The following is a 22,275-nucleotide window of genomic DNA, read 5'->3' as shown; positions in this document are numbered from 1 at the left end:
AAGTTTGGCAGGTGCATCAGAAATGCATTCAGCTCTCGTTGCAACAAGAACAACCAGAAAGGACTGGAATGGTATAAACAAAAGTGAAAAGGCTTATTTTGTCATTTGTAACAAGTCCTCCTAGGATTAAGGGCTGGAAGCAGCTTAACAAGGCCATCAGGGACCCAGGCTCTCTTCATTTTTCTACTCCACCATCTCAGCAGAGAGAGCTCCAACTGCATATCTGTTGCCGTTATTGTCATAGAATGGCCACTGCCCCATTAGGGAGAAAGCACTAGGAGCAATAGGCAGAAGGACATGCCAGCCAAATCCATTTGTTTCTCTTTAAAAGCTTGTATTAAATCTGAGCAAGTAGCTACTTCTCTGGAGGTCCATTGGTTAAGGACTCCATACTTCCAATGCAGGGGGGACAGGTTTAATCCTTGGTTGGGGAATTAAGATCCCGCATGTCATGCAGAGGAAAACAATAGGATGGTAAAGATTAGAGATCTCTTCAAGAAAATTTCATGCAAAGATGGGTTCAATAAAGGACAGAAATGGTATGGACCTAACAGAAGCAGAAGATATTAAGAGGTGGCAAGAATACACAGAACTGTACAAAAGGATCTTCACAACCCAGTTAATCACAATGGTGTGATCACTCATCTAGAGCCAGACATCCTAGAATGTGAAGTCAAGTGGGCCTTAGGAAGCATCACTACGAACAAAGCTAGTGGAGGTGATGGAATTCCAGTTGAACTATTTGAAATCCTGAAAGATGATGCTGCGAAAGTGCTGCACTCAATATGCCAGCAAATTTGGAAAGCTCAGCAGTGGCCACAGGACTGGAAAAAGTCAGTTTTCATTCCAATCCCTTAAGAAAGGCAATGCCAAAGAATGCTCAAACTACTGCACAGTTGCACTCATCTCACACACTAGCAAATTAATGCTCAAAATTCTCCAAGCCAGGCTTCAACAATATATGAACTGTGAACTTCCAGATGTTCAAACTGGTTGTAGAAAAGGGAGAGGAACCAGAGATCAAACTGCCAACATCCGCTGGATCATTGAAAAGGCGAGAGAATTCTAGAAAAACCTCTATTTCTGCTTTATTGACTATGCCAAAGCCTTTGACTGTGTGGATCACAACAAACTATGAAAAATTCTGAAAGAGATGGGAATACAGAGCACCTGACCTGCCTCTTGAGAAACCTATATGCAGGTCAGGAAGCAACAGTTAGAACTGGACGTGAAACAACAGACTGGTTCCAAAAAGAGTACATCAAGGCTGTATATTGTCACCCTGCTTATTTAACTTATATGCAAAGTACATCATGAGAAATCCTGGGTTGGATGAAGCACAAGCTGGAATCAAGATTGCTGGGAGAAATATCAAAAACCTCAGATATACAGATGACACCACCCTTTTTGGCAGAAAGTGAGGAAGAACTAAAGAACCTGTTGATGAAAGTGAAAGAGGAGAGTAAAAAAGTTGGCTTAAAGCTCAACGTTCAGAAAACAAAGATCATGGCATCCAGTCCCATCACTTCATAGCAAATAGATGGAGAAACAGTGGAAACAGTGTCAGACTTTATTTTGGGGGGCTCCAAAATCACTGCAGATGGCGACTACAGCATGAAATTAAAAGATGCTTACTCCTTGGAAGAAAAGTTATGATCAACCTAGACAGCATATTAAAAAGCACAGACGTTACTCTGCCAACAAAGGTCCATCTAGTCAAGCCTATGGTTTTTCCAGTAGTCATGTATGGATATGAGAGTTGGAATATAAAGAAAGCTGAGCACCGAAGAATTGACGCTTTTGAACTGTGATGTTGGAAAGACTCTTGAGAGTTCTTTGAGCTGCAAAGAGATCCAACCAGTCCATTCTAAAGGAAATCAGTCCTAAATGCTCATTGGAAGGATTGATGTTGAAGCTGAAACTCCAATACTTTGGCCACCTGATGTGAAGAGCTGACTCATTTGAAAAGACCCTGATGGTGAGAAAGATTGAAGGCAGGAGAAGAGGATGACAGAGGATGAGATGGTTGGATGGCATCACCGACTCAATGGACATGAGTTTGAGTAAACTCTGGGAGTTGGTGATGTACAAGCAGGCCTGGCATGCTGCAATCGATGGGGTCTCAAAGAGTCAGACACCACTGAGCGACTGAACTGAACTGATGTCATGCAGTCCAGCCAAAAAATATAAATAAATAAAAGAGAAAAAAGCTGAGTGAGTTTATCCACCTAGCATTTTTCACTTACGTCTCGTTGGTAAGAACTCATTAGTGGACATGGGCACCCCTAGACCAGTTGCTAGAAGGTGACTGGGGAGAGGGATTCCCTAGATGGCAGCTGAATCAGCCTACCTACCCAACAACGTCTGCCCACAATTGCTGGTGGTACAGATGTTTATGCCAAATAAGAATTTTATTATCACTGTTTGCTGCTGCTAAGTCAGTTCAGTCGTGTCCGACTCTGTGCGACCCCATAAATGGCAGCCCACCAGGCTCCCCCTTCCCTGGGATTCTCCAGGCAAGAACGCTGGAGTGGTTTAACCATCCTCATTTAGCCTCTTAACTTGTCCTTTTCTATATGTTTTGTTTTCTCTCTTGGTGTCTTGGTACCTTTAAAGGCTGTTATCATCAGGGAAGCTCTCAGAGCACACACTTCTCAAGTTTGAATGCTTCATCTCTCCCACCAAGTTCATGGTTAATTTGTAACCATGCAAAAATTAGGTGCAGGCACTATTTGCAAAACCCAGCACTTCTTTCTGAATCTGTATAGAATTGCCAGGACATGAAACCATCTCAGAAGGGAGAAATTTAAAAGGAATGCTGATTGTGAAAATAATCTTAAATTATTTCAGGAATGCAGGAGTGGATAAATACTCTATATGGTTTTCATGAGAAAGTTTTAGTGCCACTGTGTGGTCTGTGGACCATTCAGCCCATGTGCTACTATGCCCTCTGTGGTTTTTAACCAGATGCCCAGGGTATATGCTGCACCTTCAAACCATTAAATGAAGGCTAGTTTTTGCCTTTGATAACCTTTCTCATAAAGGGTAGTAGAAAGAGCATATAACCCTTGAAGCTAAAAGCAACATTCATTTCTCACAGGGAAAAGTGTTTGGGGTTTTGCTTTGTCTTGTTTTTTGCCTGTTTTAAAGACTATGGAATGTATATAGATGTTTGTGCTTACTAGTATTTTTGTTCAATGCTGATTTCTTTTATTTTGTAATTTTACTAAAAATTGCATCCCACAGCTTCATATTTTCTAGATTGCATTTTGCATACCCTAACACATAGCAGCAATCATGGTTTTGTATCTCTAAGATAGGAGCATCACTTCATAGTAACTGAAAGTTAAGGATTTTTAAATTAACTATAAATGAAAATTATTCAAAATTACAGTGTTTTCTTCTCTGTCCTAGAGTAATAGAAGGACAAAGAGATAGTGTATTGGTTGAGAAGTTTTGGAACCAGGCAAAGCTGATTTCTTATCAGGTGTCTGCCGTTTACTGTCTCCATTTCCTCATTTGTTGTTGTTGTTGTTTGGTCAGTAAGTCATGTCTGACTCTTTGTGACCCCATGGACCTCCACTATCTCGTGCATACGTTCATGCTAAGTCACTTCAGTCATGTCCGACTCTTTGTGACTGTATGGACTATAGCCCGCCAGGCTCCTCAGTCCATGGAATCCTCCAGGCAAGAATACTGAACTGGGTTGCCATGCCCTCCTCCAGGGGATCTTCCCAACTCGGGGATCAAACCTGCAAGGATTGAACCTCCATCTCTTTATGTCTCCTGCATTGGCAGGCGGATTCTTTACCACTAGTGCCACCTGGGAAGCTCAATTGTCTCCTTAAGTGTGCTCAGATTCATGCCTATTGAATCAGTGATGCTATCTAACCATCTTATCCTTTGCCTCCCTCTTCTCCTCCTGCCTTCAATCTTTCCCAGCATCAGTGTCTTTTCCACTGAGTCTGCTCTTCGCATCAGGTGGCCAAAGTATTCGAGCTTCAGCTTCAGCATCAGTCCTTCCAGTGAATATTCAGAGTTGATTTCTTTTAGGATTGACTGTTTGGATCACCTTGCAGTCAAGGGACTCTTGAGAGTCTTCTCCAACACTCCACTTCGACACTCAGCCTTCTTTATTGACATTTCACATGACTACTGGAAAAACCATACCTTTGACTATATGGACTTTTGTCAGCAAATTGATATTTCTGCTTTTTAATATGCTATCTGGGTTTGTCATAGCTTTCCTTCCGAGGAACAAGCATCTTTTAATTTCATGGCTGTAGTCACAATCCACAGTGATTTTGGAGCCCAAGAAAATAAATTCTGTCACAGCTTCCACTTTTCCCCCCTTCTATTTGCCATGAAGTGATAGGACCAGATACCATGATCTTAATTTATTTAAATGTTGAGTTTCAAACCACCTTTTTCATTCTCCTCTTTGACTCTCATCAAGAGGCTCTTTATTTCCTTTTCATTTTCTGCCATTAAGAGTGGTATCATCTGCATATCTGAGATTGTTGTCATTTGTTAACCAGAGGCAATTGTTCCTACTTCACAGTTATTTGTAAGGATGGAACTAAGGAATATAATGTGGATATTGTGCTAAGCACAGTCTGAGAGTATAACCTAACTCATTAACTGGTGGGCGTCAATACAACAAACAAGATGAAGCACTGGATTTGGAAGCCTAGCCGTATTGAATATGACTTTCCCCTTCATTTATGAACAATACACTAAAGCAGAGATTCAGTCTCTTACATTTCATTCCTCTATTTGTTGTCCTAGTGCAAAATTTTAATTTAAAACTTAAACAATAACTAGTCATTGTCTGGAAAAAGCTACTTGCATTTTATAACCTTGAGCCCAAAACCATGATCATCTTCCATATAGACAAAATTCCATCTTTAAGTAACATCATAAACTCTTCAAGAAGCAAGTGAGAGTAGTAACTTCTTATTTTGCTGATTTGGCAAACAGATTTAAGAAAAAAAAATACTAAATGCCTCAAAGATTTCCAGAAGTATTGCATTATCACCTTTGTCTACTCCAGCTAAGCCTTCTTACCATTGAAGATGGTATAACCTGCTTCAGAATCACAGTACCAAGTACCCTAGCAGATAAATCCCAGTGTGGTTGGCCCTGGGAATATTTACATTGAACCATATTAACTACAGTGAAGCAGGTCCTTGTTTTAATTTCCTCTGCTAGGTTATAAATTCCTTGAGAACTTTTCTCTGAAAAAGTAATTGTGCATACCTTCAAGCAGTTTATAATCACATAGTACTCAATTGTGTGCTCGTGTGTGCTCAGTGGCTAAGTTGTGCCTGACTCTTTGCAACCCTATGGATTGCAGCCTACCAGTCTCCCCTGTCCACAGGATTTTCCAGGCAAGATTACTGGAGTAGGTTACCATTTCTTCTTCCAGGGAATTTTCCGACACAGGGATGAAACCTGCGTCTCCTGCACTAGAAGGTGGATTCCTTACCACTGTGCCACCTAGGACCCAGTAAATCATGGGAATTTTACAGCCATTAAAACCACATTATAAAAAAAAAAACAAAACACATTATATCATTTTCAATATTTAATAGCTGAGTACTAAAGACTGGAGAATTTTAAAACTGAAAAGTTTCAAATTGTCCCATTTCCTACCACCAAACACAGCCACTGCAAACATTCTGGTAAATTTCCATTATGCATCATTTTGCAAATTTTTTTAAAACTTATTTTAGTCACATGTACAATAATTTGATTATATTACCTTCATAAATATTTGAAATATGGACAGTCTGTCAAGTGACTATACCAGTTTACTTAAGCATTCCAGTTTCCCTATAGTTTGACATTAAACTATTTGCCAGTTATTTCCTGGGGATAGAGTCCATGAAACAAGTCAAAGGTTTCATACATTTGAGCAGTACATGAGAACATACCCATTTTCAAATATATTTGACCACTCTAGGTATCAACTGAAAAAAAAAAATATTGCTTCTTTGGTAGGCAGATTATTTCAAATTGCCTTTTTTAAATTAATTGAAATCCATTCTAGAACTTGGCAAGGTTTAAATAAGTAAAATTATTTTGGCATATGGTATGAAATGAAGAGCTTAATTTTTCCCTAATATATTGCTGTTTTTAATTTTCTGATTTCCACTTCTGTCTTTCAGTTTTACAGGAGATTCTAAACTTGCCTCAAGTATGCGCTATGTGGAAACACAATCAATGCAGATAGGAGCATCTTACATGATTCAGTTCAGTTTGGTGATGGGCTGTGGCCAAAAATATACCCCACACATGGACAATCAGGTGAAACTAGAGTATTCAACCAACCATGGCCTCACCTGGCACCTCGTCCAAGAGGTAAGTCTATTTTCTCTAAAACTTGTGATAGGTAGACTTCACCTTTTTACATAGGGAGCAGAGAATTCAAATTCTAAAAGTTTAGGTTTGGTTGAAAAGGAACAATATTATCTGTAACAGAATTGACATAAACTCAGAAATGGATTACAAGGATGCCATATTTTGCACTATCAGATACTAAAGGGCAATTGAAAATCCTGAAAATATGGTAATAGATATACTAGGATGGTGTTTTCAAAATTATTTTCTCTAGCTCTTTCTCTGTTAAAGTCTCTTTCTTCTTTCCCTGTAGCATGTCTTCATCTGTTCTTTTCTGTCTCTTCACCTGCAAGTAGACCATACTAAGAATATATCTCCAGCCTTAAAAACAAAAAAGAAATACTTAATTCCAGGTTCTTGAAATAAAACGTACTTCTTTCTGTATACATACTGGTGATTCATACATTCAGTATGATATTTAGGCATATACTACTGATATGCCTAAATATCATACTGAATAGGCTGATGTTACCGGCTGGTGCTAGTGGTGAAGAGCCCACCTGCCAATGCAGGAGACATAAGAAATATGGGTTCAATACCTGAGTCAGGAAGATCCCCTGGAGAAGGGCATGGCAACCCACTCCAGTATTTTTCCCCAGTAAATCCCTTGAACAGAGGAGCCTGAAGGGCTACAGTCCATAGGGTCTCAAAGAGTTGGGCATGACTGAAGCGACAGTATGCACCAAATAACAGTGTGACACTAACAGGTCAAAAAAGGAACCCTAATCCACTTTCTGTTTTTCCATGTGGCTATTAGAAGACATTTCATTGCCTTGTGGCATCTCATTTATTTCCCAAATATTTTAGCTTCACAGAAGGAAAATTTATGGATTGTATCCATATTGCAGATGGTTAAGATTATAACATTAGATTTCTCTAAGGTCTTTTTCACTTGTTTTGAGTGAGTAAACATATTGCTCTGAGGAAATAAAAGCTGAGTTAAATTTTTGCCTGATTCTCTTTTAGGAATGCCTTCCAAGTATGCCGAGTTGTCAGGAATTTACATCAGCAAGTATTTACCATGCCAGTGAGTTCACACAGTGGAGAAGAGTCATAGTGCTTCTTCCCCAGAAAACTTGGTGAGAGATGACATCTTCAGATATGACTGTCACTTTAACTTTTACGTCTCTTCTAGCATGACGAATATGAAGAAAAGTTAAGCACAAGATGGCAGTATGCATTCCTTTTTTTTAATTTTAGAATCAAAAGATCTTTTTGTACTGGGGATATTTGAAAAATAGAGCTAATGAAAATTTGGTTTCCAAAGTGTCCTAGCTTTTCCTCATCTCTCTTTTTGCCTCAACTTTCCATTTTATGGGAAAACTCATTGAGCCAGTTTCTTTGGGTTTGACATATAAAGGAGAATGATACAGAAATCTAAAAACTCCTATGTCAAAAGTTTGGATTGCAAATCTGTTTTCTTCCTGCAAAGGCCTACTTTTAAAAGCTTAACATGTCCTTTTTTCTCTAATTCTCTTACAGTAATAATAAAGATCACCCCAGGCAGAAGCCACAGTAACTAGGGAGAAAGTTTAACATTTGATAATATGAAAGAAAAAAGCACATTTTCCCCAAATATTGCATTGTTTCCTGTTACACTGATCACTCCGAGGCCCGTTTGAGGAATAGACTGTAGGATAAAGAGTGAAGACAGGAAGACCAGTTCAGGGGGTGTGGGGTGGTCCAAGCATTAAATGTTTAGGTGGCTTGGAGTATGACTGTAACAGACATGGCAAGAGCCATCATTTGTGAACTTTATTTTAATGAAGTCGGACTTGTTGATGGACCAGATGGGAGCTGGGGTAGAATGGGAAGAATCAAAAACAGTATCTAAATTCTGGGCCTGGGAAAATTGTCAAATGGTAGTACCACTGACTAGGAAGGAAGCGGCTGGAGGAGTGGATTTAGGACAGTGGATTAAGTCATATGCTTCTTATGGTTTGTGCTATGAATTTTGAGATGCTTATCTATTCAAATAAAAAAGCCAATTGGACTTAGGAATCTGGAGCTTAAAAGGGGGGTTGGGCTTAAAAGTTAAAAACTATGAGTACTATTTAAACCCTGGAACAAGCTCACCCAAGAAAGAACCTTTGACCGGAAATTAGAATACCTTAGTTCTCAGTATATCTCTGTTAATGACTGACTTCATGCTTTAGCCATTCACAGCCTCTTCAAATGTAATTCCTTACATGTATGATCAAGAGGTTGAATTAGATGATCTTAAAGATCCCTAGCACTTCTGGAGTTCTGTGATTTGTGTAGCAGAAAGGGCATAAAAGAGACAAAAAATTATATTTTTCTGTGGTATCTGCTTTCCTAGACCCCTTTTTTAAAGAAAATTACTAACTAAACCCTTCTTGGACTATTTTATAGGAGAGGTAGGCTCTACACAAAAACAACTGGCTAGATAACCACCTAAAATTATTATTATACCTCCTTTAGTTGAACATTGAATTACTGTATTATAGAAGAATGCCTCCTTGATTATTTTTAAAGATTTATCATTATGTCAGTTTGAACAAAATGCTTGAACTTTAATTTCCACATATTTTTTATATCCAACTGTGAACTATTTCCTGGATACTCAATTATGCTTTGTATAACAAGTTGTTGCTTTCTCTAACATCCTACTCTTTTATATCTACTGCTGGGAATATAATCAAGATTTATATTTAATTTCAATGATATTCCAAGCATGTCTATCAAGATTATAACAAAAACATTATATCAAACAATTGAAATATCAGTCAGTTTGTGCAAAGCTACTGAGGTGGTGTTTTTTTTTTTTCTAATTTGCCCCCATTATTTCACCATTATGTATATTACCTAATTATTTAAAAACCACTGATTTTTATTCACTGACATGTGGGTTAGCATTTCAAAATTATGATGGTAAGATAATCCTGACAATATATTTAAGATTTTTATTCCCAGAGTAAATGTTTTATTCTGGGAATGTTTCCAGAAACACTTTAAATTATTATCCTTAATTACCATAGTTTAGACAGTATCCCCAAAAGTACTGTCCTTTATCAAAAAAGACTTTGCAAGTTACTTAACACTAAAATTGTATGTTGTATTATTATCTCTTAGCTTAAAAAATACTACTGGATTGAGTTTTAATATAGTTAAAAAGAAATCAAATTCTCATCAATGTTTATTAGGCATGTGTGTGTGCATACTAAATTGCTTCAGTCGTGTCCAACTCTTTGTGATCTATGGACTGTAGCCTGCCAGGATCCTCTGTCCATGGGCTTCTCCAGGCAAGAATACTGGAGTGGGTTGCCATGCCCTCCTTCATTTATTAGGCACTTGAAAGGAAATATATTGATTCTCAAAGTCTTTAGTTTTTACACAACACCTGACATATTGTTGGGATATTCATTAAATGTTGGGAAATTAAATAGAATTTCAATTCAATATGCCTTGATGAACCAAAGGATGTTTTATTACAAGCCATATCTTTTTATAAACTGAAAAAAAATCTACTAGATTATTCACTCTTGACAGCTTGCCTTTATGTACATGTAGGTAAATTATTGAATTCTGCTTTTCCAAATTCCCTTCAAAGCCCTGGGTGAGGAAAGTAAAACCATTTCTGAAAAACAAACAATCCAATATAAAGTAGGATATTTATTTTAATATTTCTACTAATGCTTTAAATATTATTGCATTAATTGTTTAAAAAATAATGTTCAACTAGTTATTATCATTGTTTTTGTATCTATAATGCTCTAAAGCTCTGCTATAAAGATAAAATATATTTATTCTCTTTGACATTCTTGTTAACTTTCTTATGTGCATTTCAGACTTTTGCAGATGGCAGGTTTTTCCCAAGCATTGGGAGAAGAAATTACAGTTTAGTTTGAAGCAGTATTCCTTCTGCCAAATCTTTCTTCTGCTGTTTTGATTCAAGCATATGCAACTATAAATTGAACACAGACAAGAAAATGTGATCTGCATTGTCAAAGATCTGTTAACTTTAGAAGATATGCTAGATAGGACAACTTAGATTGAAATATTGAATATGTATACACCTGCTCAAAGAAATTATATTTTATATGAACTGAACATTTGTTACCCAATGAAAATTAATTTCATTTTTATGAGAGACATTTACATAAGAACAGAGCCTAATGAGATCCAAACAGCTGTCAGTTGCTGACTTCATAAACAAATCAACACCTAATGACTGAATGAGTTTCAGAATAATTGAGTAAATGTAATTACAGTCACTGAAGGTAGAAAATACAGTTTAGTCAGCTTTCATTTAATCTAATTCCTCAAGTTAGCTAACTATCAAGAGATGACTCAGTGGTATTTTATTTCGCTCCAGAAGTTTATAACGCAGAAGGGAATCAAATAAAGAAAAGACTGTCAAGTTTTACTGCGTTTGAAAATCTATAGTTTGAATTTTAAATGCAGGTCAACTTCATTTCATGATCCACGAGGCAGTAGTGGTACATCCAGACTCAATCCAAAGTGCACAGGATTTTCTTCTTAAGAATACTTAATTTTGAGAGACAGACAGAGGCAGGGAGGAGGAAGAAGAGAGAGAAAGAGAAAATTGGCAAATTAAATATTTGTATTGGGGGTGATATTTAGCAGTGACGCAGCTGCAAATCAGTGAGATCACACCTTGTGTTCTCACATGTGATCAGCTGGAGAGTGCTCACACAACTAATTTTTTTTTTCTCACTAAAAATGAAGCCAATATTCAACCTCTTTCACTTTCTTTTCTGTTAATTAACATCAGCACATGAAACTGTGGATTGTCATTTTAAATGGAATAATTCACTTTAAGCATTTTATGTTAATGAAATATCTTTTCAGGAGTTCAGAGATACATGTAAGGATAAGTTGTTTATAAAAAGGATTTGGAATGTGTTTAATGTGATTGTTTAGAAGCGTAAATTAGGTCAGATTTCTGAAACCCTCCAACCCCATTTTAATATTTGAAACATCAAAACTTCAAAATAATATATGCCATGGGTTTCACATAAGCATGTGATTATAAAGAAAATAAACTATCACCTCTGTCAGCAAATGACCAGAACAGTCATTAAATTTTTGAGCTGGAAGGGATCCTAGAAATCAGTTTGCCCAATCTCCTAATTTGAGAGGTGAGGAACTAGAAGCTCCTGAAGGCTTAAATTTCCCACTAAAGGTCACACAGCTGATAAATTGCAGAGCCAGGGTCCTTGGGGTCAAGTCCCCTGACTCCTAACACATTCTTCACTCCATTACCTACAGAAGTCAGAAACAGGGTGCCCTTTCCCGGCCTTGTCCGTCCACTCATCAATTCATTTTTTAGCAGACTTTTTTTGTACACTTATTTTATTCTGTTCCTGTGCAAACTACTGAGATAAAAAGATATCTCTGTCTCCAAGAGAACTCACAGTCTAGACACCTGTGACCCTCAGCTTGACTCAGATTGTATCAGTCTTAAAAGAATATTGTCATCCCTTTAAACGACAGTGGTGCATGAGTCTTAATTTACTTGTCTTCTGTTGGGCTCCAAGATAATGTCCCTGCTTTTATAGTAAGCTTTTCTAAAACACATTTCTTAATTGGGCTATGAAAATTGTGATGGCTATTAGATTACAAATATAAACTATTACCATGGAAGGGGACATCTGTCTCATTGTATTTTCCAGGAAGAGCACTGATATGCTGCAAACCTGTGTCTACTGGATGCATCTCAGTGAATCCTGAAATTATCCTACTATGAATAAAAATGCAACATATCAACCACATATCATTAGTAAAATAAGCAGTAAAGGCTTAGTCTGGATTTTAACAGTCTGTTATGTACTTAGGGAGTATTTAATATGTGGATAATTGATCCAGTAGACCTTAATGGATCATTCAGAGCCATTAAAATCAAGTGTGTCTGTAGCTAGTGTACTTGGGGAGGGTTTAATCAATTGAACTGAGCATGCACACCTATTCTGCACATTTTTTTTTGTTTGTTTATTCTCTCTTGTTTTGCACTTTGACCAGATAAAACTGGTCATGGATACCTGAAACTTCCTAGAGGTGAAAAGTATGATGTGATTTTAAAAGCACATTTTGTGGTAGTAAATGAATGAAAACCCTCTTGGCATTTCTCTCAGAATGTCTTCTTTAGACTTTATATCTCATTTGAATCAGGGTCCCAAGTGTTTCTCTATGTGTAACAGACTGTTTAAGTTTTTATCTCCACTTAACATAACTTGTCCATGAAAACCAAGCAAGTTAATGTTTTAGAAATAATAAGCAGAATTTAGCAGCCAGATGTTCTTACTTGGAAAATAGTACAATGTCACACCTCCTCTCAATCCCAAAACAACACCTGCAAACAAAACTTTTGTTTTATATTGAGAGCCAACTGGAAGTCTTCAAATAACTACTGATACATTTATTGTTAAGAAACTGCATTACTCTAAGATAAACACTGTGCATTTTCACCTGTGAAAGACAGTTTCATATAAATATTTATTTTTTAAAATTAGTCTATCTTCCTTTTTTTTCCTAGCATAAAAACCCTACGCAACAACAGCAACAAAATCTGATACTGTATTTTTCTTTAAAATGTCTCAAATTAAGACTGATGTAAACAGATAAGTAGACTTTTCTTCATTATGGAATTGTTGAATCAGACAGTAACTGAGTGGAAATTAAACCACTAAAGAAAAATGATTGGCATCAAAATTCAAGTTCCAAAGAGTTAGTTCTCTGGAGAATTTTGAACTCTGACATTCTTTGTATGACCCCATGTCATGTTTTTATTGCTTTACCTTGACTTGTTTCTAGGTCCAGTGCCACCCGCTTCCGTTGGAGCCAGAGCTATTACACAGCTCAAGACGAGTGGGCTCTAGACAGCATTTACATTGGGCAGCAGTGCCCCAACATGTGCAGTGGGCATGGCTCCTGCAACCGCGGCATGTGCAGGTATAAGTGTCAGAAGAGACGATTGACTCTGCTTCTCTGGGTGTGTGTTTACAAGGATACCACAGCAGGTGCCATCAGACTTCTAGGGATAGCCTGATAAATAATGAAATAGCCAAAGGAAAACGATCCTCCTTTCTATCCTTATTTTAGATGTAAAAGGTATTGTTGCATTTCAACAAGTATAAAGCCATATATTCTAAACCTCAAAATGCACCCTCCTGGGTTTACATTTCAGAGTTTATCAGCTAGCCCTAAAGTCCTCTTTTTTAGTTAATAGAGCTTGGCTATTGCCTCTCCCTCCTTCCCCTGGTAGTCTTACAGCACAGGTCAAACAGCTGCTGCACACTGTCCTACACCACTTCACCAGAAGCGCAAGGTTGTGTACAGAGGGAGATGGTGATTATCACTAGTGAGGATGATAGGAACACATTTGGATACTTAGAGACTCTAAAAAAGACGTAATTTAATCAGAAGGAGAAACTATAAAACATGGTGACAGTTAAGTGTTGGGTAAGCAGACAAACATTTACATGTGACCTTTTAAGCCTACAGGAAAATTTCACAATCCTTCCCCTCTACCCAGCCACACATGCGTATACGCCCATATCTTTCTTCATTATCCCCATTTCTACCATTATAGCACTTTCTTTTAAAAATGGATTCTGTCCATTTTTCCCCATGCGAAAAACTGAAGGTTGTTACCACCATGTACAAAGACTAACAGTGTAATGAAAAGTCTAGTACAGATGCTAATACCTGAGCAAAACTGAGACATAGGGAATGTTGCAGGTCAGATGGCTGTGGCAGTCACATATGAGTCTATCACTTGTTCACTCAGCCCTCCTCTCTCATAGGTGTGACCAGGGGTACCAGGGCACTGAGTGCCACCCAGAAGCTGCCCTTCCTTCCACGATCATGTCGGACTTTGAGAACCCGAGTGCTTGGGAGTCTGACTGGCAAGAAGTTATTGGGGGACAAATTGTAAAACCCGAAGAAGGGTGTGGGGTCGTCTCTTCCGGATCATCTCTGTATTTCAGTAAGGTATGAGTGAGAGCCAAGAGTAAGTGATCAGGGCAGTGGCTATTTCAATATGTGACTGATGTTATGGAGCAGTCTGAACTCAGAAGGTACAAATGTGATACAGTTTTATTTTTTCCCACTTTGTCTGCTTTTGATTGAAATTGAAGGTTACTCAGTTGTGTCCGACTCTTTGCAACCCCATGGACTATAGAGTCCATGGAATTCTCCAGGCCAGAATACTGGAGTGGGTGGCCTTTTCCTTCACCAGGGGATCTTCCCAACCCAGGGATCAAACCTGCATGAGCATTCTTTACCAGCTGAGCCACAAGGGAAACCCAAGAATACTGGAGTGGATAACCTATCTCTTATCTTTTTTTCCTTCTGCTTTTGATTGGACTTTGCCAAATTCCTGTGCCTTAACTCCATTTGAGAAACTCTTATAGTTTTATGCTTGTCTTTGCTTACTACAAATCCAGGTAGGCCAGTCTAAAATTCCTGCCCCTCTTGTACCTGATTTAAAGCTCATTGCTTTCCTTTCCTCCAGTGCCAGCCACGCTTGTGTCTTGAGGGGCTTTGAGTGGGGCAGGGTCTTGGCCCCTTCTCATCCCAGCCTTTGAAGGGTGTGTGAGCATGTGGGTCTGGGGGTAAGGATGTGAGTGGTAGTGCAGTTTAGAAGTTAACAATAGCAACTCTGTAGCCAGACTGCCTGTTTCAATCTGATCTGCCACTTCCTAGCTATGTGACTTTGAACAAATTCCTTAACCTGTCTGTGGCTTGGCTTCCTCATTGGTTATATATATATATATATATATATATATATATATATCATTAGCATTATTATGCAGGTTAAATGAGTTAGTACTTGTAAATCATATAGAACAGTACCTAACACATGGAAAGTACTTCTAGAAGTGTTTATTAAACTTGGATTAATAAGTTTATTAAACTTGTTAATAGATTGACATTAATCCCAAGAATATGATTGGAATAATGAGGGGTAATGATGAGGGCGGAGGTATGCAGAGCTGTTCCAGGGGAACTAACCAGCTGTCCATCAATAGCAAACATCTCAGGTCCTATTTCCACTCAGTTTGGTGGCTGCTTGTGGTGTCTGCTGATGTGGGACCATCCTAGTCAACTTGGGCTGCTATGATAAAATGCCATAGAGTAGGGGACTGAAACAGCATTTTCTTCTCACAGTTGTGAAAGCTAGAAAGTCTAAGATCAAGGCACCAACAGATTCAGTGTCTAGTGAAGGCCTGCTTCCACACTTGTAAGATGGTCATCTTTGCATTGCGTCCTCACAGGAGGCAAGAGAGAGCATGCATGCTAAGTCGCTTCAGTTGTGTCCAACTCTTTGCAACCCTATGACCTGGAGCCTGGCAGGCTTCTCTGTCCATGGGATTCTCCAGGCAAGAATACTGGTGTGGATTCCATGCCCTCTTCCAAGGGACTTTCCTGACCCAGGGATCGAACCTGCGTCTCTTACATCTCCAGCATTGGCAGGCAGGTACTTTATCACTAGCACCACCTGGGAATCCCCAAGAGAGAGCAGAGAGAGAAAAAGCAGACTCTCTTGTGTCTCTTCTTATAAGGGCACTAATTCCATCTCTCCACCTTCATAACTTAATTACCTGCTGAAGGCCCCACCTCCTAATACCATCCCTTTAAGGGTTAGTCTTCCAGCATGTGAATTTGGGAACACCTTAACATGAAGTCCATAACAGAGACTCCAAGTATAAGTTTATCTTGCAAACTTCAGCTTCCCCAGTGGAAGCAGACAGATCAGTATACACCAACGAGGGACTGAGATGCCAGCCAGCATCCCTAAGTCTGATTCTCTTGGAACAATCCTAACACACATTGCTTGGTGAGGAATGGAGTTGAGAGAACTACCTCCCTCTCCTCCCTTGCTACAGTCTAGGAAGGACATTCTTTTCTTCCTCTCTCCTCCAGTTCATCTCTTCATACAGTCTTCAAAAGGACTGCAGAGAGGAGCAGGTCCAGCTCTCCAACCTGAGCAGTTTATGCAACCGTAATTATTACCAGCTCTCTTTAGAATGTGAAGTGACTAGTGCCACTTCTTTCCAGCAAAGACTATAGCCACCAATTCTAGGACAATGGGAAATGTTTCATTCCACATCATATAGCAAGTACATAAAGGTGGGTGATATATCATAGGGCTGATATGTTGCAGAACCTGTTTGGGCAGAAATCCAAAACACATTAATTTATGCAAATATAAAAATAGGTACAGCTTTTGTTTTGATACAGGTGCAGAACAAAGAATTAGCAAGTAAACAAGAGAGAATGACAGAAAATCAGGGATGGATTCCATTAATGATATTCTCATCTATTGACATTGAAGGTTCCCTGGTCATTATTCTTAGAGATGATACTCAATAAGTGACTGATACACATTCTATGGATCTGAATACACAGTCTAATCCTGCAGAAATGGAAACATTGTGTCTCTGATACCATCAGTTCTAAAACAAGATGATGAATCCTTGGGCTTCCTTGGTGGCTCAGATGGTAAAGAATCTGCCTGCAATGTGAGAAATCTGAGTTTGACCCCTGGGTCAGGAAGATCCCCTGCAGAATGGAACAGCTACTAACTCCAGTATTCTTGCCTAGAAAATTCCATGGATAGAGGAGCCTGGTGGGCTACTGCCCATGGGGTCGCAAAGAATCGGATGTGACTGAGCAACTAACACAAATGAATCCTTAACCAGTATGTACCCAAACAGCCCAGTAAACGTGTGTTAAAAAACACAAATATTTTAAACATACAATATTTCTTCCTCTTAATTAAAGATGATGTCTGGAGTCAAGCTACCTGGCTTTGTACCTGGGCTCCAAAATTCATGTATCGGTTTACCTTGCAGAATTATAACATTTTTCTGTGTTGCATTCCACTGTGAAGTGGGATGTTGGGAGTGAGTTAATGCAGATAAAAAATAAAGGATAGTGTTGAGCACATAGAATTACCATTATAAGTGTTCAGTTCAGTTCAGTCGCTCAGTCATGTCCGACTCTGCGACCCCATGAATCGCAGCACACCAGGCCTTCCTGTTCATCACCAACTCCTGGAGTTCACTCAAACTCACGTCCATCAAGTCAGTGATGCCATCCAGCCATCTCATCCTCTGTCGTCCCCTTCTCCTCCTGCTCCCAATCCCTCCCAGCATCAGAGTCTTTTCCAGTGAGTCAACTCTTCGCATGAGGTGGCCAAAGTACTGGAGTTTCATCTTTAGCATCAGTCCTTCCAAAGAAATCCCAGGACTGATCTCCTTCAGAATGGACTGGTTGGATCTCCTTGCAGTCCAAGGGACTCTCAAGAGTCTTCTCCAAAACCACAGTTCAAAAGCATATAATTGTTAGCTATCATAATTACAGTTTATGAGAATGAATTTCAAATTGATATCACTGAATATTTCCATAGGCATGCCCTGCCACTAATAAAATAAGCATTTCAAAAATAAAATCAATCTCTTCCTCCCATACCAACTTTCTCTGTAAATTTTTGTCAAGATATCTAAGGATCATAGATTTACTTTTTTTCTCTTGTATCAGTCAGACCTGTTTTGAATTCTAAGTGAGAGAAACTAGCTTAAGCAAAAAAGAAGGAAATTTAGTTCTTGTAATCAAAACAGGGAGGGCTTAGATGAAACTGGCCACAGAGATACCTGGAACCAGAAACTCAAATGCCCACAGAACTCTCTCCTTAAGAGGAGACTCTTTTTCAGGTCAGCAGTCACTGTGAGAGGGGCCGTGGCCACAGAGCCCTATAGGCAACTCCATGGAAAAATGTGACTCAGTTTCTGATTGACTGATCACATGTACATGAATGGTATCATATGATGGGCATGGCCAGAGGTATATCCTCACTCCATTGGCAGAGAGGTGGAATACACAGTTTGACAGCCCCCACCAGCCAGCATGATTGAAGTAGAGAATGGATAATAACCCAAAGGAAGGGTTCCTTAGAGGTTTGAAGTCAATCTAGATTCATTTCTTTAAAAACATGCTTCTGCCTTGTCATTCTTCCATCACCAGTGTTCAGGACAGTCTCCAGGACTGCTGCCCTAACTGCATAACTCATTTTCTTTTTCCAAACATGAATCCTTTTCTCCAAACTGGAAACTCTCCTCATTATCCCATATGTTGCCAGTTTCCCTCTTTGCTTAGTCTCCACTGCTTTCCATTACGCCGTCCACCATCTCTGATATCCATATAAAACTTTTGCCCAAATCCTGCTGCTTCTGATGCGGAATGTCAGCCTCTGCGTACTGGTACTGAATCAAATCTCAGAGATGGAATTCTGAGTGAAATAGAAAAGAACAGCTTTGTTGCTTTGCCAGGCAAAGGAGGACAACAGTGGATTCCTGCCTTGAAAAACTATTCTGCCCCAGGAGGATTTGGTGAGGAATTTTATAGCGGTAGTTTAAGAGTGGGATTGCTGACCAAGCTTAGGATGTGTGTAGAGCCTGCACTCCTTTATCCTGGTCTTGTGTAGTTTCTTGATGCTTCTCTAGTTCTTTTAATCTGGCCTCAGTGGTCTTCTCTGGAATGAAGAATGCAGATATCTTCCACTTGGTGGGGGTTTTAGTTCTGTAAAGAATGCAAAGATATTGTTATGTGTTTCCTTTGAGGCAGAAGGAGGACTCTGCCACAAGGTTGCACTATTGTTTATTGTTCCTCCTTTGTCTCTGCATCCTCTCCCTTCCCTGACTAGCAACTGTTTGAATCTACTCTTTGGGATTCAGGGAAGGTCATGAAGGCTGGCAGAGAAGGCAATGGCACCCCACTCCAGTACTCTTGCCTGGGAAATCCCATGGGTGGAGGAGCCTGGTAGGCTACAGTCCCTGGGGTCGCTAAGAGTCAGACACGACTGAGCGACTTCACTTTCACTTTTCACTTTCATGCATTGGAGAAGGAAATGGCAACCCACTCCAGTGTTCTTGCCTGGAGAATCCCAGGGACAGAGGAGCCTGGTGGGCTTCCGTCTATGGGGTCGCACAGAGTCGGACACGACTGACGCGACTTAGCAGCAGCAGCAGCAGCAGCAGCATGAAGGCTGGAATCTGTTCCCTACGAACAAGGAACAGGGGACATGGAAAGGCTTTTGTACCCAGGAGCCCCACAGGGTCCTGCTTGGTTTCACTTCCATGGGGATTTCTGGGACTATGGCAGACGACATTGATCTCTCCTTTATTTGACTGCCCCTCTCATTGTCAATGTTTCTTACATATATAGATCATATTTTTATTTTTATTCTCACAGTACCCAGCAAAATGCAGAATTACTGACTGAGCCAAACTTCTAGATAAGATGTTCTACTCAAAACTGCATGCCTTGCATTAGGTATTTACATATCCATAAATACCCTTGAGACTGAATAGATTGGAACCTTGATAAGTGATCAGATGACCAAGTGGGATTTAACAAGGAATAGAACTTGGTCTGTAGCTCTAAGTTGTCATTACTTTCCCTGCTTATGTTTGCAAACTCTCCTTTCTAGTTTGTTTTTACAACACATGGTGTTGAGTTTGGTATAATTGGCAATCAATAATTATTTGAAGAAAGTAATGAATGAATTGGAAAGAAAAGTGAAAACAATAGGAAGTTCTAAAGAAATGTTATTTTCAAATAAATATAGTAGAATTATTTTTTTGCTGGCTTTTTGATTAAAGATGACTTTCAGTTCAGTTCAGTCACTCAGTCATGTCTGACTCTTTGCAACCCCATGGCCTGCAATATGCCAGGCTTCCCTGCCCTTCACCAACTCCCAGAGCTTGCTCAAACTCATGTCCATCGAGTCAGTGATGCCATCCAACCATCTCATCCTCTGTTGTCCCCTTCTCCTCCTGCCTTCAATCTTTCCCAGCATCAGGGTATTTTCCAGTGAGTCAGCTCTTCGTATCAGGTGGCCAAAGTATTGAGTTTCAGCTTCAGCATCAGCCCTTCCAATGAATATTCAGGGTTCATTTCCTTTAGGATTGACTGGTTGAATCTCCTTTCTGTCCAAGAAACTCTCAAAAGTCTCCTCCAACACCACACTTCAAAAGCATCAATTCTTCAGCACTCAGCTTTCTTAATAGTCCAACCCTCACATCCATACATGACTCCTCAAAAAACCATAGCTTTGACTAGACAGACCTTTGTTGGCAAAGTAACATCTCTGCTTTTGAATATGCTGTCTAAGTTGGTCATAACTTTCCTTCCAAGGAGCAAGCATCTTTTAATTTCATGGCTGCAGTCACCATCTGCAGTGAATTTGGAGCCCAAGAAAATGAAGTCTGTCACTGTTTCCATTGTTTCCCCATCTAGTTGCCATGAAGTGATTGGACTAGATGCAATGATCTTTGTGTTTTGAATGTTGAGTTTTAAGCCAACTTTTTCACTCTCCTCTTTCACTTTCATCAAGAGGCTCTTTAGTTCTTCTTCACTTTCTGCCATAAGGGTGGTATCATCTGCATATCTGAGGTTATTGATATTTCTCCCAACAATCTTGATTCCAGCTTGTGCTTCCCTCCAGCCCAGCGTTTCTCATGATGTACTCTGCATATAAGTTAAATAAGCAGGGTGACAATATTCAGCCTTGATGTACTCCTTTCCCAATTTGAAACCAGTTTGTTATTCCATATCCAGTTCTAACTGTTGCTTCTTGACCTGCATACAGATTTCTCAGGAGCCAGTTAAGGTGGTCTGGTATTTCCATCTCTTTCAGAATTTTCCACAGTTTATTGTGATCCACACAGTCAAAGGCTCTTACATAATCAATAAAGCAGATGTAGATGTTTTTCTGGAACTTTCTTGCTTTTTCAGTGATCCAATGGATGTTGACAATTTGATCTCTGGTTCCTCTGCCTTTTCTAAATCAAGCTTGATCATCTGAAAAGACAAATTTAATGGAAGACAAAACATAAAGTTTTGTAAAGTGTTTTAGAGGTTTTATTATAAAGGCTCAATATTTTAAAGACATTGCCTTTAAATTTTGTATTATTTTATGTAAACCCTAAAGACATTTTAACCTAAAATGTCAGGGAATATTGGAGCATATTTTCCACTCTCCAGCAATGAGAAAATCTTTAGTCTAGTATCTGAACACACATACACTCACATTACATGTCTATGTATACATAAATAGATAGATATAAATGCTCCTTGTTGTTGTTTGGTCGCCTACATGTCTTGACTCTTCGTGACCCCATGGACTGCAGTGCACCAGGCCTCCCTGTCCCTCACCATCTCCCAGAGGTTGCCCAAGTTCTAGTCCATTGCATCTGTGATTCCATCCAGCCATCTCATCCTTTGACGCCCTCTTCTGCCTTCAGTCTTTCCCAACATCAGGGTCTTTTCAAAACAGTCGGCTGTTTGCATCAGGTGACCAAAATATAGGTCACACATATCTACACATACACATAAATATGTTGATCATAGTATGATAGAAAAAAACTACAAACTATGTGTTATATCAGATTCTAAGTTCTGACAGAATGGTTTACCATGAGCCATTTCTTTTTTCTTTTTTACCCCCTTTAAAGCAATGTTCATCATTTCAAAAGAAATTGATTTGTGCTACTCTAGAAAAAAACATCTTCAGTGCCACACCAAGCATTTATATGATATTTTTCACCATTTACAAAAATCCCACAAAATACTCTCAGAACCATTATAGAGCAGTACCATAGTCTCCTGGAAAAACAACACTATTCTGTGAATTTTGCAATAGGCAATCATTCCAACCATCTAATTATGATAGCTGGATTTTTATACTTCTCCTCATCTTAGATCTTTATCCTTCTGGCTCATTTCCAAATGCCAGGGTTTTCATAGAATTTTGTTGGGTGGGAATTAACCAGCTAGATTCTTCTCAAAATCATCCTGTATTGATCCTGAGGTATGAAAATTCTA

The 22,275-nt window shown here is 39.1% G+C and overlaps 1 protein-coding gene across 2 annotated transcripts in view; it reads left to right on the top strand.

The window, feature by feature from the left end:
* The window catches only part of RELN (reelin), a 536,122-nt gene that overhangs the window by 392,887 nt on the left and 120,960 nt on the right, over window positions 1-22,275 (top strand). For both annotated transcript variants that reach the window (XM_004007831.5, NM_001306121.1), the window contains 4 exon segments: window positions 6,171-6,363; window positions 7,369-7,481; window positions 13,198-13,335; window positions 14,190-14,376. In XM_004007831.5, the coding sequence (XP_004007880.2) occupies window positions 6,171-6,363; window positions 7,369-7,481; window positions 13,198-13,335; window positions 14,190-14,376 (631 nt within the window).

Source organism: Ovis aries, chromosome 4, assembly GCF_016772045.2.
Source record: "Ovis aries strain OAR_USU_Benz2616 breed Rambouillet chromosome 4, ARS-UI_Ramb_v3.0, whole genome shotgun sequence".
NCBI classification, from domain to species: Eukaryota; Metazoa; Chordata; class Mammalia; order Artiodactyla; family Bovidae; genus Ovis; species Ovis aries.
Note: the sequence above shows the minus strand (reverse complement) of the source record. Positions and strands in the feature narration are given on the sequence as shown.